Source organism: Adelges cooleyi, unplaced genomic scaffold (assembly GCF_023614345.1).
Source record: "Adelges cooleyi isolate 19-005CV unplaced genomic scaffold, UGA_ACOO_1.1 ACOO_flye_CR_arks_rails_tigmint_CR_PRNA_9, whole genome shotgun sequence".
Classification (NCBI taxonomy): domain Eukaryota; kingdom Metazoa; phylum Arthropoda; class Insecta; order Hemiptera; family Adelgidae; genus Adelges; species Adelges cooleyi.
Window position 1 is genome coordinate 6,854,492 of NW_026096579.1, and position 16,230 is coordinate 6,870,721.

Consider the following 16,230-nt stretch of genomic DNA (forward strand, 5'->3'; position numbering starts at 1 on the left):
CAAACGCATACCAAGCTAATAGGCGTAGGATACCGTAGGACCGGGAAAAACGCACGGATCGCATAGCGTTTTGTTTTACCCTCTCCACCTGGAAATCGTACTCGGTAATTGGGGGGGGGGGGGGAGGATACATTTTTCAAAAGCGTTCGAGTACGAAAACAAATGTGGTTGTTCGCAAAATGCGCAATGAAAAGTCGAATTTCTGAAAATTAAAAAAAAAAAATAATAATTTGCTGAACACTGTTCATCGGTCAGTAACCAGTTTTATTTGATTGTTTTTTAAGTTGCTAGCGACAAAAACAATATCGAATTATTCCCAATTCAAAAAAAAATATTATAATATAGTAATTAATGTTGATATAATTCATAAAAGGACAAAAAAAAGGTAATTATTAAATATGAAGTAAATATATCAATTGTCTAATATATTTTGTAGAATAACACAAACTAAAAATGTGTACTAATTTTTATTTGTTTTCTTAAGAACTGACTTTCATTCTTGACAAACATGGGATCTTTGACTAAAACAAATGTACACCTTTATATTTACACATATATATATATTATGTATTATGTATTGGCCTTAAGAACAAAACCAGAAAACAATTTTTTAAGGATTTCATGCCTCAAAATTGGATGTCAACATGAAAAGTTAAATGTTGAACCGAAAAACAGCATTAGCCTATAATACCCCGTACAAATGTTGTACTCTTTGCAGTGTTATAAGGAGTACTAAATAGGCAACATTATTACAATTTTTTAAATTGTCAAGCCCCCTTAACTTTATTTCTAATAAATTAAAGAAGGTAGTAACCATTAAAAATATTATATTGGTAAGTTAGATGGTTGAAAATACACTTTTGGGTATGAAACAATGTTTAATCATCTAATCATGCTTTTGTAAGGAGCAAATTCTTCTAACGATAAAGAGGCCCAACAACCTAGTTCAAAGCTCGTTTTCACTGTAAACAAGGGAGGAATATTTTATACAAAATCTCGGTAGCTAATCCATTATAATTTGATCGGTTTTTTATTTTGAAGTAGAACTATCAAGTTGTGCATTGTATTGAACTTTGAAAAAATGTGTTCACTATTTGCTACACGGTCAAATATTGTCTTATTTAAGACGAGGTCATTAATTGTTGAATGGGATCAAGTCATTTTTGTTTTTTTAACAGTTAAGGGTTAATAGTTCATTTTAACCTTTGAACTGCACAGCTTATGGATATATTGAGTCTGACATAGTCATGGACTTGCATAGAGTTAGTTAATATGACGATGATGATGATTAATCACTTTTATTACATTTGTTAACGTTAATATTGTGCGCTTTAGTAACAGCAAAATAGCGGTATATTGCCATTACTAAAGCGCATATAAGTTATAACGTAAGTATTTCAAGTTTAAATATATCCATCCCGTTGTAGGGCGTAAAATATTTTTTAAAAACATATTGTTTTTATCAAACTATAGTTTTAAACGGCTAATATGTTATGCATAATAGTTGTTTGGATTTTTTGCTCATACTTTTAAACCGGCGCACACAACACGGCTATAATATTATGTATTATTAAATTATTATTATTTCACATATTGCCCACTGGGTATACGGTACGCTATAACGGGAATTTTATGGCTAATTTATTATAGTTAAAATATGTGTATGTTTTTTTTATAGATAAACATAAACCAGTATAATATTTGAATAACTAATCAAGTAACTCCGTGCAGCCATTGACACTTGCATGTTAAAAATAATAATATAAGTGCACAAAAACTAACAGTAAAGTATCGTTTGCAATTTTTTTTTTTTATCGTTAGGCGATAATATTTTGCTAATGCTCTATTACATGTCTATCGCATTAATAACGACACCCATCATTTACATTGATGTTAATAAGCTAAATATCCCACACGGCAATGATGTATGTAGGTAAATTTAGGTAGTAGATTTTTTAATGTGAAAGACACATTACCAAAAGAGTTGGCTCGGTATTTAACTTGAATCTAAACCATAGGGTTCACAGTTGTGTTCTACAATAATCGCTCTAAGACAGAAAAAAAATAGGAAATTAAAATTAACCATTTGTCCCAGATATAGTTGAGTTAGTACATAGTTGAAACTTGAAAGTATAGCTATCGGTATCCTATTGCTGGTGGTCAATATAAGAAACGAACGACCTCACACGGTGGTTGGGATGACAAACAAGTGTATATATTGTTATAACTATAATTGATACGCTTTCCCTGGATTCTATATCGTCTTACAGACATTAATACATATTTACAGTCATTAAAATAAAATATACATTTAAAAGTTTCTCAAGGGTATCTCGATAAAGTCGGATTAAGAATCTTTCGAGAAGCTACATAAATTAAATAATTTGTTTTGCGTTAAACGATTTTTAAAAAAACATGCAATTTTAAGTTTTAGCTTTAAATTCATTCCATATTTCTTCATTTTTTTTTTATTTTATAAAAAGTTGCCTATACTAAACCCCTTAAAGAGTAGAATGTGTCTCCGCTGGATTAAGATATTTTGGAAAAGGCGTGTTTATAACAAAATGGTTTCATCCATAAAACACAGTCAATATCAAAATAAACATAATGCTTAGACACTTACATAGCATCTAAGAAGTATAAATGTCCTATACATTTTTAAAAATCTCAATGTTTTTACGTTATATTGTGACAGGAAATCAAATATTAATACCACAATAAATTCAAAATTAATAATCACACATCAATTATTTTGAAAACACCAAACAAATGTGTAGTTTTGTTTGGTCGAAGCTGATACCAAATACATAATATTTTCCACTAAAACACTTTAAAATGTATATATGTATATATATATTTTGGTCTAAATTATTAAAATTTTTCAATAAAATATTATTTTAATATATTATTTCTGTGTGGGGTAAATTATAATTTATAAAACATCTTGACTACTACTTTGTGTGCCTTAGTAGGGTACACGAACTTATAGGTTTATAGGTAGTGTTTATTAAATAATTCAATAACGCTTTATATATGTTCCTACTGATTATTTTCATTTTATTTATATACTACCTTCAAAGCCCTGCTCATTTGTAAGCCCTATAAGGACGGGCGCAAGTGAGTGAGCAATTTTCACAATCTTGGAACTATAAGATTGTACTTAACGTTGAGCACAAATATCCTTTTTATAAACAACGTATTGTTCGACTTAAAAAAAAAATACACAAATTTAACAAAAATGGTATATGTCGTCAATGAAATATTATTAAAATTCAGTATTTTTAAGAGTAGGATACTCCATACTGTTAATAACGGGATGTTTGAATAACTTACAATAAGTCGAACTAGTATTATAGAAAAGTAATGGTAGGTATTTATTCAAAATTGAAACGGTTAATTTGATTTATCTTAGCTTATAGTATACATACATTAATCTATAATGAAATATAAATTTATACGTGTATTTATTATTAAACCCGAGTGTTTCTTAAAAATTATTTCTTGTAGACAACATTCTGTGAACCAAGGAATTCTGGTGATTAGTAAACTCCACTGTAAGACGCTGGGTAGGCACCGGAATGCGAAGAGTACGCCGCTGGGTAGGCACCGGAGTGCGAAGAGTACGCCGCTGGGTAGGCACCGGAGTGCGACGAGTACGCCACTGGATAGGCCCCGGAGTATAACGAGTGGGCTGCTGGGTAGGCACCGGAGTACGAAGAGTACGCCGCTGGGTAGGCACCGGAGTGCGACGAGTACGCCACTGGATAGGCACCGGAGTGTAACGAGTGAGCCGCTGGGTAAGCGGTGAAATGCGAAGAGTAAGCTGCTGGGTAAGCGCCGGAGTGCGACGAGTGAGCCGCTGGGTAAGCGCCGGAGTGCGACGAGTATGCTACTGGGTATGCGCCGGAGTGCGACGAGTATGCTGCAGGGTAGGCGGCAGAGTACGAAGAGTGTGCTCCTGAGTAGGCACCGTACGAGGAGTAAGCCGAAGGGTAAGATCCGTATTGTCCAGACGGTAAGAAAGCGTGTCCATTTCCTGAAACATATATAAAAACCATTAGCTTATTAAAGTGACCGCCTTACTGCTTAACAAAGATTTTTGTTATGTCTCCTGTAAAATAGCCTAAACTTGCTTTTAACTGGCTTGCCCATTTACTCAAAGGCTAATTCTAATGATGGAAACACTTTTCCTCTAAAACTATAAAAATATTACTAAAAAAAATAAAAGACTTTAAATTATTTCTAATTATAAAAAAAATGGAAAATTATAGCACTTTTTAAGAGCCTGTACAGTAAACAAGCAGAATATAAGTGTGTTTTGTCGAGGTTTGATGAAAAACAATTTGTGTATAAACATTTGTTTCATATTTTGAAAATAAATCGTCTATAATGAACTATTTATTGATTATTACGTTTACGTCAACGAGGAAATATTATTGAAACAATATTGTGTTATAATAATACAATATTAATAAATAATAACTATTATTCGATTTTCTGCCAAAATAGTATGTACAAATATTTTTACTACATAAAAAAAATATTGTAACATTTACTATAACATACATTTTCCAATAAAATGTTGTTATTTTTTAAATATACTATTGCCACGTGGGAAATATTAACTTAACTACATATTATACATATATAATATACGAAGTACGGACGTTTTTGATATTATTATGCTCTTGGGCACCAGCGGTGCAATTATTTTTACTATTATTATATTATTATGTTGAAATCAAATGAAAAGGAAAATGATAATCAGCGACAAAGTCTAGTAATGTCATTGTCGTCGGGGGGACTTGTGCGAAAAATAATCGAATTTCAAAATTAAACCATAACATACCGATACCCTCCTGGCTATGTCGATTGTGTATCTTCATAGGTGTTCCATAAAATACCTACTGCGGCGATTTCTACAAAGACACTATCGAAGACATTCGGAATAAACGCGAACTTACGCTATTATTATTATTATTATTATTATTATATACTTGGCAAACACACACACACACATACATGTATGTATATAATATAATAATAGATTAATATATTGATACATACGTCATACATGTATATAGTATAATGATTCTCATTGTCGGATAAGCGTCAATTATAAAATTATAAAAAATAGTTATATATATTTATATATATATATATATATATTCTTGATTTCCTGACAGGCCTGAAACCGGATAAAGAACGAAAGAAGGAAAACTGTTCCCCGCAGTAGTTGTAATCTAATTTTCCATTGATCAATTTACAGTTATGTCTAAAGTAATTTTACGGCTCTGCATTATAGTAATCGGTTAAATTGATTACATTCTTGACTCTACCGAATAATAATAACATACGTCGGGTTACTGAATAGATTATGTATTATTACAGCAAACATATATGTATATAAATATATGTACATACCTATATATACATACATGTATATTATGATATGAACAGATAATCCGAACTTTGACAGACTGTCCATGAATAGTGTGTCGAGTAAATCGAGTGTGAATGGTTTTTATTTGTGTTTTCATAATATAATAAAAGTTAGTAAGTGGGAAAATATTGTAACAAAAAAAAAATGCGATGTCTCCGTGTAAGCACAATATAGGTAGTAAAATTTGAAAATATTTTAATTCGGTTTGAAAAACTCAAAAACACGAATTTTTATTACTAACTGTAAAAAAAAAAATAGTCACACAAAAATATTGTAAGCGTTACTGACAATTTGGATTAATTTTTTTGATGCGTAGCTTGACTTTATAATATGTAATTCTACATGGAATTTATGAATACAGCGTAATAATCAATTTTTCATACTATAAATCATTTTTTATTGTGAAATACCAAAATTTATCAGGAAGCAAATAAACGCTAAACGGACGTGTAATAGTTTTCAGTTTGTATCATATTGCTTAAAAACATGATTCCTATAACTATGTCTAAAGCTGTAGCATATTTTTTTAAATAAAAAAAATATAGGTTTATAAATATGAATATTACCCCTAAAATTGAGTTATGAATACCATTTTCACGCTTGAGTCAGCAATATTAAATGATACATTTGTAATTCAAAAGAAAATTGTGTGCTACTTAGGCTTACTGCTAAAATATTTCTACATAATATTATGTTTTTAATAGAAAATAAAACATTAAAACACAATAAATGTTTCAGATATTATTTTTAAAATATTAAAAACTTTAGTATTAGTTAGTTTCAAACCGTTAAATATTAATGTTATTACGTTTAAAATTTTAAGTGTATAATTATGTATTTCCCTCGGCGAAGTAATTAGAAAATTACAAAAATCAACTATACTTAAACAATCATTTATAGTTTATTATTATTTAATCACACAAACAAATCTCAGTAAAAGCGTTAAACAAACTATTTTGTTTTTTTTTTATTATGAGGTCTACTTTTTAATACAAAGCGTAACTTAAAAAACAGATATAGATATGTATAGTATCTATGCCACACTAACTCACATTTTACAAAAAATATGTGTACAATAATACTCTTTTATTAAAGAAATCCTTTTTCTATGAAGGTTTTTTTTTTGTAATGAAGGATATAATTCAGGGGTAATAATTATCTCTAACAACCGTGTAGCAGTCGATCGACGAACAGTTGAACTATTAAAAAGTATTCTAATACAACGGTAGTGCATTATTTGTATACTACTAACGGTTGAGATAATGCTACGGTAGAAATCAAATCGTACTTTCCCCATATATTATTATCACTATAAATATATAACGACTAAGAGAAAAAAATCTTCTACCTGAGTACAATGCTTGACGTTTCGATGGCGCCTCTTTTTGTTCTTCGGCGAAAGCCACGGCGGCCAAGATAAGTACAACGCACAAAACCTAAATATTAGAACCGTGTTTGTTATTAAAACGCTTAAGTATCCAATATTTGATCGATGTCGTAGATTGTGGCATCCGTTAATTATAATATCTTACCTTCATGTTGACTATAGTCGGCTATTGGTAGTGTTGAATTTGCTCTCAGAGTGTCTGCACATTTGCTATGAACGTAATGCGTCCAAGGGGTGCCCAGACTCTGTTTAAATAGCCAGAGAACCTTCATTGTCGGTAATATCGTAAAATCGAAAGAAAAAAAATAATAATAATAAAATGTATATAGACTTAAAGAATAAATAATTATGTGTATATTTCGTGTAAAATGTGTAAAAAACACCAATGTATTTGCACAAAGCTGTACAGACCACAAAGGGTAACCTCGGTTTCAGTTTTTTTTTTTTTTTTTAATCTTGAAGATGCCTCAAACTCGTTTTTAAACCAAGTGGCTAATGGCCAAGATGGTCGCAGTTGTATTAATGAACATTTTTTTTTCATTGCTCGATAGTTATTATTATTGTGTCCGATTTAGTAAGAAAATTTCAAATTCGAGAATACATTTGCAAGGGTGTAAAAATAATCAAAATAGTGTATTAGAAATAGACTTTATACTTTAAATAGATCAAATGTTTGTAATGGATATTTCGTTTTATAAATCCATTTTCTGGATATTTCAAGTAAAAATTTCAAATATGAATGAAATATTGATAATAATAAGCTTCGATGTAATAATCTAGTAGTTTAAATTTGCTTATTACCAAAAGAAAATCTTATAAGAAAGATTTTACAATATCTAACAAAAAATATAAAATTTTTACTTGAGTTTTACCGGCAAAAAATTCCTAAAACCGTTTAGAAAGTTTTTGGATAAGGTCGCTTTCAGTATAAACTATAACTCACATTTTTTTTTAGTTTTTCTAGAATAAGGGTGAAAGTTTTTTATAGACTTTGTTCGAATTTAATGTCTGAAGTTTTAAAAAAAATTACCCTGTTAAATGTATAAACATATTTAAATATTTAGTAATTAGTAACAATTTAAAATAAATATGAGAATTACAATAAATTACCACAAACGCAAATATTAAATTAATATTGACTTTATTTAGCTATAAACTTATATACTTAACAAACTTAACTATATATTTTATACATTTTGTAATTGTTATTTTGGTTTTTTTTTGTAGGTATTTTTAGTGAAATATACGTTTTGAGTTTTTTACAATCGGGACACATTAAAAATAAATTATATTTTTAGTGCAATATTTTTTTTGTTAAAACCAGGAATACTCATTGTAGAAATTGGAAAATCAGGTTTTGGCTAAATATTTTCAAGTCTAACTCAGCCAAGGTAGGTTTTACTCCAAACGCTTTCTTAATTGAGATTTGAGTTTTACAGTAATTAAAAGTTTTAATTAATTATATTTCCAAACAATGAATCTTTATTTTTTTAAATAAATAAGTGAACAAATGCCATTAGAACACATTTTTTGTGTGATTTTTTGTATCCGAATAAAAAAGCTCCAGAAATGGTCACAATCTCTTTGCGTCTCTGTTGCCCTTTCTAAAACACTTGGTTGCGGTTCTTATTTTTGTGGACTTAAAGATTAAAAATAAAAACTCAAATAAGTACAAAAAATGCATCTATGCATCATACGGATTAGGGCGACAGGTTTAATGGAAAAAACACAGACAAAATGATAATCGCAGAGGTATTCGTGCAAGTCAATATTTTATGAAACGATGCAATTTCTGTTTCACAAATCACAAAATTATATTGAATATATTATTTCCAATTTGCATATACATATTTTAAGAAAACTAATCTTTTATCTTGGCATAAACGTCATGTGGCAATTTAAATTAAAAATATTACACTGCGGTTATAACATTTAAGTATGCAAATGTATGCAAGTGTGGGTAAAGTAAAATATGTGTCTCTCATATAAATTGTCTTCTGGGAATATATTAACTATCATGAGATTTTCATCATACCTGTGTTCCATAATTTCTCTGTTTGGCAAAGTAATAGTTTTGGCGAGGTTCTAAATTTCATATGCATATAAGATATATTTTGTCTTGAAATACTAATAAAAAAACACATTTTAAATTGCTTATAAAAAGAATATTTTTTTAAGAAGGGCAGAATACAAAAATACTGTTTTTTTTAAATTTTCTTAAAAAAATATTTGTTATTAAGTTGCTCACGTTAAAAGTCTTGACAAGAAAAAAAGCAAGGTCGATGTATGACCATTTATCTTAGCATCTTGATTACGCTGTTGAACGTTAACAACTACAAAAAGTAAGTAGGTACTAAAAACAAGTTAATAAATTACTTTCTCGTTTTAATTAACCAGTCCACATAATGTAATGTCGACGTCATGATCGGCCAAATGTACATTGTTATTGTCAACCCCTTTGAACATGTATAATAATTAAAATACAATTCCAAAAACAAACTGTTTTGGTGAATTACGAACATACTTATTATAATTTAAAATATGATATCCAATAATCGAATACAATTTCAACGACATAATATGGTTAAAAAACTAACATAGTAGAGACAGCCTCATCTTGAAACCAAAAAAAAAGGCTATTCTGATAAGTGTTTAAAATAAATAATACTAATCCGACGAGGTACACTAAGTTAAGTCCCAAATAGAAAACCCAACGTTAATTGGAGCACCCACATTTTACTTGTTTTCCCAAATGCCGTATAAACACATATAAAAAAATATTCCTACGTGTATGTTATTTGACTAATTATATTTTTTTGGGGGGAAAAAGTGTGCATTATTTTTACTGATTTTTACTATCCAACCAATTGTTGCTCTTACCGATTCTAAGATCTTTTTCTTTGGCCGGGTTACACCTATGTCGTCGTCGTCGTCGCCGTTGCTGTTGTCCCGGTAGCTTAGCTTTTGTTTCCGCCCTTAGCCCATGGAACTCAATTTCGGCCCGACACGAGTACGGTTCCAAGTACGACGGTAGGTCGTCGTTCTCGTCGATCGTCATCTTGGGTGATTGATCAAAGTCGCTCTGATTCAGTGTGGGTATGCTTTTAGTTTATATAATCGAATAGCATAGCGAAACTAAGCCGGTACGGTGTAAGTTCGAGCTTTATACCTCTCCCGGCATCCCGTCACCGCCCCTTAGATTTGCGCCAAACGCTGACACGTGATCTCCGGTCAAGATCATGCTAACACCGACAGGAATAAACCGGGATAGGACCGTGCAAGTACAAGCAGTCACACACAAGGCACCTCTGGCAATTCGAATGCGTTCAAAATTGACATACTATTATTATTGTGTTAAATTGAATAACGTCGCAATAAATGTTATTATATTATTATTGTACGGCTTTAGAGCGGTTCGATTAAATTTAGTGGTCTTTTGTAATATATATATATGTATAATTAATAGGCATCGCGCAGTTTTACTATTTACATAGTATTTTAGATACTATTGTGCACAAAATGCGAATACTCCAAAATCACATGTCATACATTTATAATATATATATTATGTCTCGACAGGAATTGGTCCTGTATTAACAGTTACTATGTACATAGATACAAAAAAAACCCACACCATTGTAAAACCAATAGACTCTCAGCTCCTCATCGAAGCCAAAATACATACACTTCCCAACTTAAAATTATGCACTTTATAAAATAGTGGAAATACTTCCAAATTGGAATGGAGTATTCATTTAAAAAGCTTTAACAAATAAATCAGTATAGCTTTACTTATTTTAGTAGTTTTGTTTACTATAGTTTAGTCTTTACTAGCCTTTTTTGCTTATCTATTTCTTTCTGCCTATCTTGAACATTTTATTTTATTTTATAATACATTTTTCTTGAACATTAAAGCTTAGAATTAAAAAAAAAAAATGTTTTAATTAAAAATAATTTATATTAAACGTTCATAAAAAAGAGACATTTCAAATTATCAAATTATGTAAATCCGAGAAGAAATTGGTTTGACAATATTATCCATGTTGGAATTAATAACTAAGCAATGTTATAGGACGTCCTTTTCGATTTTGATGGGAAACATAATGTTCTTTTCTTATTTTTTTGCTTGCTATCCTTTTATTATAATAATTTATAACTATTTAGGACGATGTGGTATAACTTAGGTAGTTGAGTAAACGTATCTTTTGAGGTATTATAATCTATAATATTGTGTCCAACTCCATCTATACAAAATGTATGACAAACATGTTGTCTAATTTTTAAGATGTGTAATATGACATTTAATTTTACATTTTTTGAATAGTTTTTATTTATCAATTTTGTTAACAATTTTATTCTGTAAAAAAAAGTACTCATGTAAAAGTTTAGATTATGTATTTAACTTTAAAAAAACACTCATTGTCAGATACTGAGAAATGACCATTTCTTGAGACATAGGGTCACATGTAAAAAAAGACAATGTGGCGCACTTTTAAGTGCAGATGTAAATCAAATTATTAAGCGTTAGTGAATTAGTAAATATTGTTTTTTTTTCAAAGATTTAGACAAAAATTGCCTATACTCGACCCCTTAAAACACATAATTTTTCTACGCTACTCTATTTGATTTAATATTTTATTTGGAAACACCCGTTTACCGAAAAATATTTTAAACCATAAAATACCGTTAATGTCTTGTTAATGTATGATAGAAAATATTGCAAGTACATATCATAATAATTGTTTGATGGTCTTAAAAAGGATTGTACTATTATTGCACAAAATATTATAAATTTCATTAATATTATTGAGGAAATAATGTCTAAGCCTTTTTGTTACAACTGTTCTTTTAAGAATTACATTTTTGTTATTTGTGATGTAAAATTTTCTTTACAAAAAAAAATGTTTCTTGTATAATTCAATTAAAAATTAATTTGTAGATTAATACTATGTATAGTATGCTTATTTATAATTAGCAATACTCTCTTAAGCAGACTAGTTTGAGTCATTTGCCTACCGCTGTACACGCCGGTTGTATGTATCATAGTAATACATAAATGTCGCTTCCGATCAAATAAGTGAAACACTGGTGTTGGTAAAATGCGTATTGGTTTTATTAAAATAAGAAAATAGTCTTGACGCTCAATTGTTACAAAATAAAATACTTAAGGTATAAATACAACTTAGATCATGGTCGTGAGAGTTATTTGTTTTCGGCGGTGACCTTGGACGGGGAATCGTTGGCGACTAACGGTGAGGCGGCGGCGGCGGCGGCGGAGTTTGGCGAGTAAGGGTACTGTTGTGGCTGGAACTGGGCTTGGTTGTAGAGCGACGGCTGTTGGTGAGACGCTGGCCCGGCCGAGTAGTATGGTGAGGCGGAGTAGGGGAGGGCCGAGTAAGGGGTGGCGGCGGCGGACGAGTACTGGCTGTATTGGCCGACGGCGGGATCAGCGAATTGGCTTCTGAACGCCGGGTAGCCCGACGGGTAAGCGCTGGACGAGTACGAGTTGTACGGGTAACCGGAATACGGGTACGCGCCCGCACCGGAATATCCGTTGTAGTAGGCGCCGGGGTAGGCGGACTGTGCGGCATACGGTGTCGGGTAGCCGGAATAAGCCGAAGACGGATAGTACGGAAGCTGTTGGTACGGTTGGTAAGCTCCTGAAACACGATTATTATACATTGGTCAAGCCGACGATACAATGATATTACGGTCAGCCAAAGTGCTGCACGGCTCTAGCGTATCTTACCGTAAGAAGCCTGAGCGGGAGCGGCCTTGGCGGCGAATCCGGATCTGGCGAACGGACTGCCGAAGTCGGCGCCGAACTGGTAAGGCGATGGGTAAGCCGGTACTTGGCCTGGATATGGCACCGGCGAGGGAGATGCGGATGGCACGACGTTTTGGCCCACGCTGGGAGATTTCTCATGGTGTGGTCCAGCGACGGCCGAAGCCACCAACAATAGAGTTGCACAGAAAACCTAAACAAAAAGAAATGCCATTATTTTACTTGAGACAAAAATTTGCAGTAAAAAGAAAGTGCATTTACAGTCCAAAAATAACCGTTTATTTATCTCACATACATGTATGGGCAAAATGTATCGAGTATCTTATACCAACAAATGATTATGTTGATACATTTAAAAGTATCCAGTAACAATAAATAAAAATACATGTATCAATTTAACAAGTTGATACGTTACATATAAAAATTAAATTAGCTACTTCATTAATCATAATTAATTTATAAGTCACATTTACTAATACTGTGTATTAATATCAATGTTTACTTTATTATGTGAACAAATTCCAGAGAAAACACATCTTTTTTAAACAAAAAATCAAAGTATGAAAAATACCTTGCTACCCGATGAATGTATTTTGTAACTGAATCAAAAGCATCAATACCAATCACACAATCATTTGTATGCGGTACATAAAATTGCTTAGAGACTAACAGCATTTAGAAAACAATAAAACTGTTTTTTTGGATTTACAAAATGTTTAAGTTATAAAAAAGTGTTGTAAAAATAATATTGTAGTTTTTCTGTTGTTGTTTACAATTGCTATTACGTTAAATTATGCGCATCAATGATGCTAACTTGAAATGGATCACAAAAAACTGGATTTTCACTAGGAATGGTATTAAGAAAAATAGTTTATTGAACTTCTATATTTTTTTTTTCATTGAATAAAAATACTTGTCTTATGATTCATTTTAGTAAAAAAAAAAACTATTGTATATTATTTATTTTTTTCACAAAAATTAATCGTGGGACATAATACATGTCTCTTTGTCAAATATATAATATTTTTTATATTATTCATATATTTTTTTCACCTATTATTGGTATTTTTAACTGTAACGAATCTATACGGTGGATTCGTGTTGTTAAACCTTGAACGTGACGACGAGCATTGACCCAACCGGAGAGAATAAAAACAACAACAAAAAAAAACCAATTTTTACTTTTACTATACACCTGCCTGTATAATATCAAAATAAAACTACCAATTGAATTTTCAAAATTCAATTGATAACTTTCAACTTCAATAAACGACTTTAAAACGATCGTATTGATCTTAAAAATCGTTTAGCCAAACATAATATAATATTTATGATTATATCAATAATAATAATATCAAAAATTATAACAATAACTGCTGCTGTGTATAAAAAATATTTTTTTTTTACTTTAAATCTGTTTTGGGTGTATATTTTATGTAGGCACTTACAACACTTGAATTGATATAAGAATCACTTACAATTTTAGCACATATTAAACCGTTACATTATTTTAGTTTGACTTGAGTCGGAAAGGGTTAACCGACAAGTCAATTGGGTCTTAAAATGTCTAACTAAGATTGAGAATGTGAAGAATACAAAGATTAATTTTACATACAAAAATTACACACACAAAACAAATACTAACGTTAGGTATACAACGGCAGCATTACATATAAATACGTTTAAATTTTATATGTCAAAGTTAAACCTTAAAAAAGTGTAGTTTTTACAGACTACTGATTTGTTGAGGGGTGGGAAATTAGGGTCTTAAGTCGTCCCTAAAAAAGCCATCCCTACAGCATCCCGGCTTTCAGCAGGTTAGGTTTAAAATATAAATTAATACTATCATTTTTTTTTTTTTTTTAAACTACATAATCTAATTGCAGACTTACCTTCATTGTGGTAGAAGATGAGGTGGTGGTGGTGGTGGTAAAGTGCAAGTGTTGAAAGTACTGACGTCTCTTTCAAGCCACCGGAGTCAAATTGTGCAAGGACTGTTCTCGGTCTTGGCTTAAATAGATAGACGGTCTGCAACGAAGAAGAGCAACCCGAAGAGGAGAGAGAGAGAAGGAATAGCAGCTGCTACATAACATATTATATTATTACACGGCTATTGAAAAGCAAAATACACCGCCGATAACCCCCGTGGTCCCCCCTCTAAGGGGGGGAGGCAACGGCTATCTATTTGCTTTGTCCCAACAGAGATACTCGATCCGTCTGCTGTCCATATAATATTACTATCAAAACCGGTCGTGCGCATATTATAACCACTTACACTTTGGTCGGTTAAGTATATAATATTAATAATACAAAAAAAAAAAAAAATCGCAGAACGCATACTAAATGAACAGATATTAATAACATATGTTATGTAAGTATACCTACAATGAACCGAGATGTCTCCGGCGTTGTATTTATGACAACATTTTCCCTCACTGGCAAACGGCCGCTAATTTTTCTCATTTATTTTTTTACCTTAATAATATATACAACCGCAATAATTCGAAGAACGCTACATAATAATATCAGCTGCTCATCTTCAGCGTCGACCTTCGACGTTGAACCTGCTTCGGGCACAATATAACTTTACAAAAATATTTACACTGAAATCTTAAGTTTGTGGTAAAATAAAAACAGTATTCAAGAATCTGTTAAAATAAAAATGTCAACACAAGTCTTAAACTTAAAACAAAAGTACTACCGAGTAGGCACTATAGTTTAGGTACTATATACCTGTACACTATGTACACACTTGATCCGCTTGATCTTTAGTCTAATTTACAGATCTCAAAACCATAAACTGCGGCGGTTAATTTTTAAATAAAAGTCCAGAATATGAAACAATTTTTGGAACAGTAACTTGTATTATGCAAAGCAAATAGTAAAATTGTATCGGTTATTTTTTTGGACAAATACTCAATTAAATTCTACCTGAATATGAACTGCCAATGAATAATATGTCCAGCTTAAATGTCCATAAACAAGAAACGCTCAAAATTATCCAAGTTGTAAACCTAATTTATTATAAAAACATACTTTTGTATCTTTATTATTGGCCACCTGAAATTGTAAAATAATTATTGAATTATCATTTTTGCACAGTTCTTAGCTGCACAATTCTAGTTTTTAAACATTTTTACCTTGGAAATTTTCATTATTTTATTTTTTTATTTAATAGATGAGAAACACAGTTAAAGGTTAATGAATTATACTCGTTTTCAGATAAGGTATAAAATATATAAAATGTACACCTGCCCCATTCGCAACCCCCGAGGACTAACAACTGAATTCCACCCCGATATGTAGACCGAGGACTGTCAGCTAGCTAAAGTAACTTTTAACATCCCCTAAAAATAACAAGGGGAAGATTTTCAGGTGTTGTTTAAGGGCTAAAAACCAAACAGAACGAACCATTTAGTTGGGTTGCGGTTATATGCGGACACGGTATTATGTAAAAGGCAGTTTATTACAAAATGGTGTTGGCAATAATGATGTATTGCAAAAAAAAAAATTTTTTAAAAAATCTCAAAGCTTTTTTTGATTAATTAGGTACAATCTATTATGGTATATTATTTATACACTATATTTGTACCATACGAATAAATAAATTTATAC

General features: G+C 31.1%; 2 protein-coding genes across 3 annotated transcripts; both read right to left on the minus strand.

Moving 5' to 3' along the window:
* Window positions 1–3,350: 3,350 nt before the first annotated feature.
* LOC126846413 (calcium-binding protein P-like) lies at window positions 3,351–7,115 on the minus strand. 2 transcript variants are annotated; one of them, XM_050585783.1, is made up of 4 exons: window positions 6,976–7,115; window positions 6,792–6,879; window positions 3,604–4,036; window positions 3,351–3,570 (listed from the first exon to the last, which is right to left on the minus strand). In XM_050585783.1, exons 1-4 carry the CDS (start codon window positions 6,979–6,981, stop codon window positions 3,540–3,542), a joined length of 558 nt encoding a protein of 185 aa, XP_050441740.1. In that variant the 5' UTR covers window positions 6,982–7,115; the 3' UTR covers window positions 3,351–3,539. The 2 variants fall into 2 exon arrangements, with proteins under 2 accessions (XP_050441740.1, XP_050441739.1); XM_050585782.1 differs by having other exon boundaries at window positions 3,351–4,036.
* A 4,804-nt stretch (window positions 7,116–11,919) lies between these two features.
* On the minus strand, window positions 11,920–14,651 carry LOC126846942 (protein lifeguard 1-like). The gene is made up of 3 exons (XM_050586853.1): window positions 14,508–14,651; window positions 12,580–12,808; window positions 11,920–12,490 (listed from the first exon to the last, which is right to left on the minus strand). Exons 1-3 carry the CDS (start codon window positions 14,511–14,513, stop codon window positions 12,033–12,035), a joined length of 693 nt encoding a protein of 230 aa, XP_050442810.1. The 5' UTR covers window positions 14,514–14,651; the 3' UTR covers window positions 11,920–12,032.
* Between the last annotated feature and the right edge of the window lie 1,579 nt (window positions 14,652–16,230).

Excerpts from the sequence above, each read along its gene's own strand:
- LOC126846942 (XM_050586853.1), bottom strand. Across the intron at positions 12,491-12,579 it reads TCCCGCTCAGGCTTCTTACG|GAGCTTACCAACCGTACCAA; the intron begins GTAAGATACGCT and ends ATCGTGTTTCAG.
- LOC126846413 (XM_050585782.1), bottom strand. Across the intron at positions 4,037-6,791 it reads ACGTCAAGCATTGTACTCAG|GAAATGGACACGCTTTCTTA; the intron begins GTAGAAGATTTT and ends TATATGTTTCAG.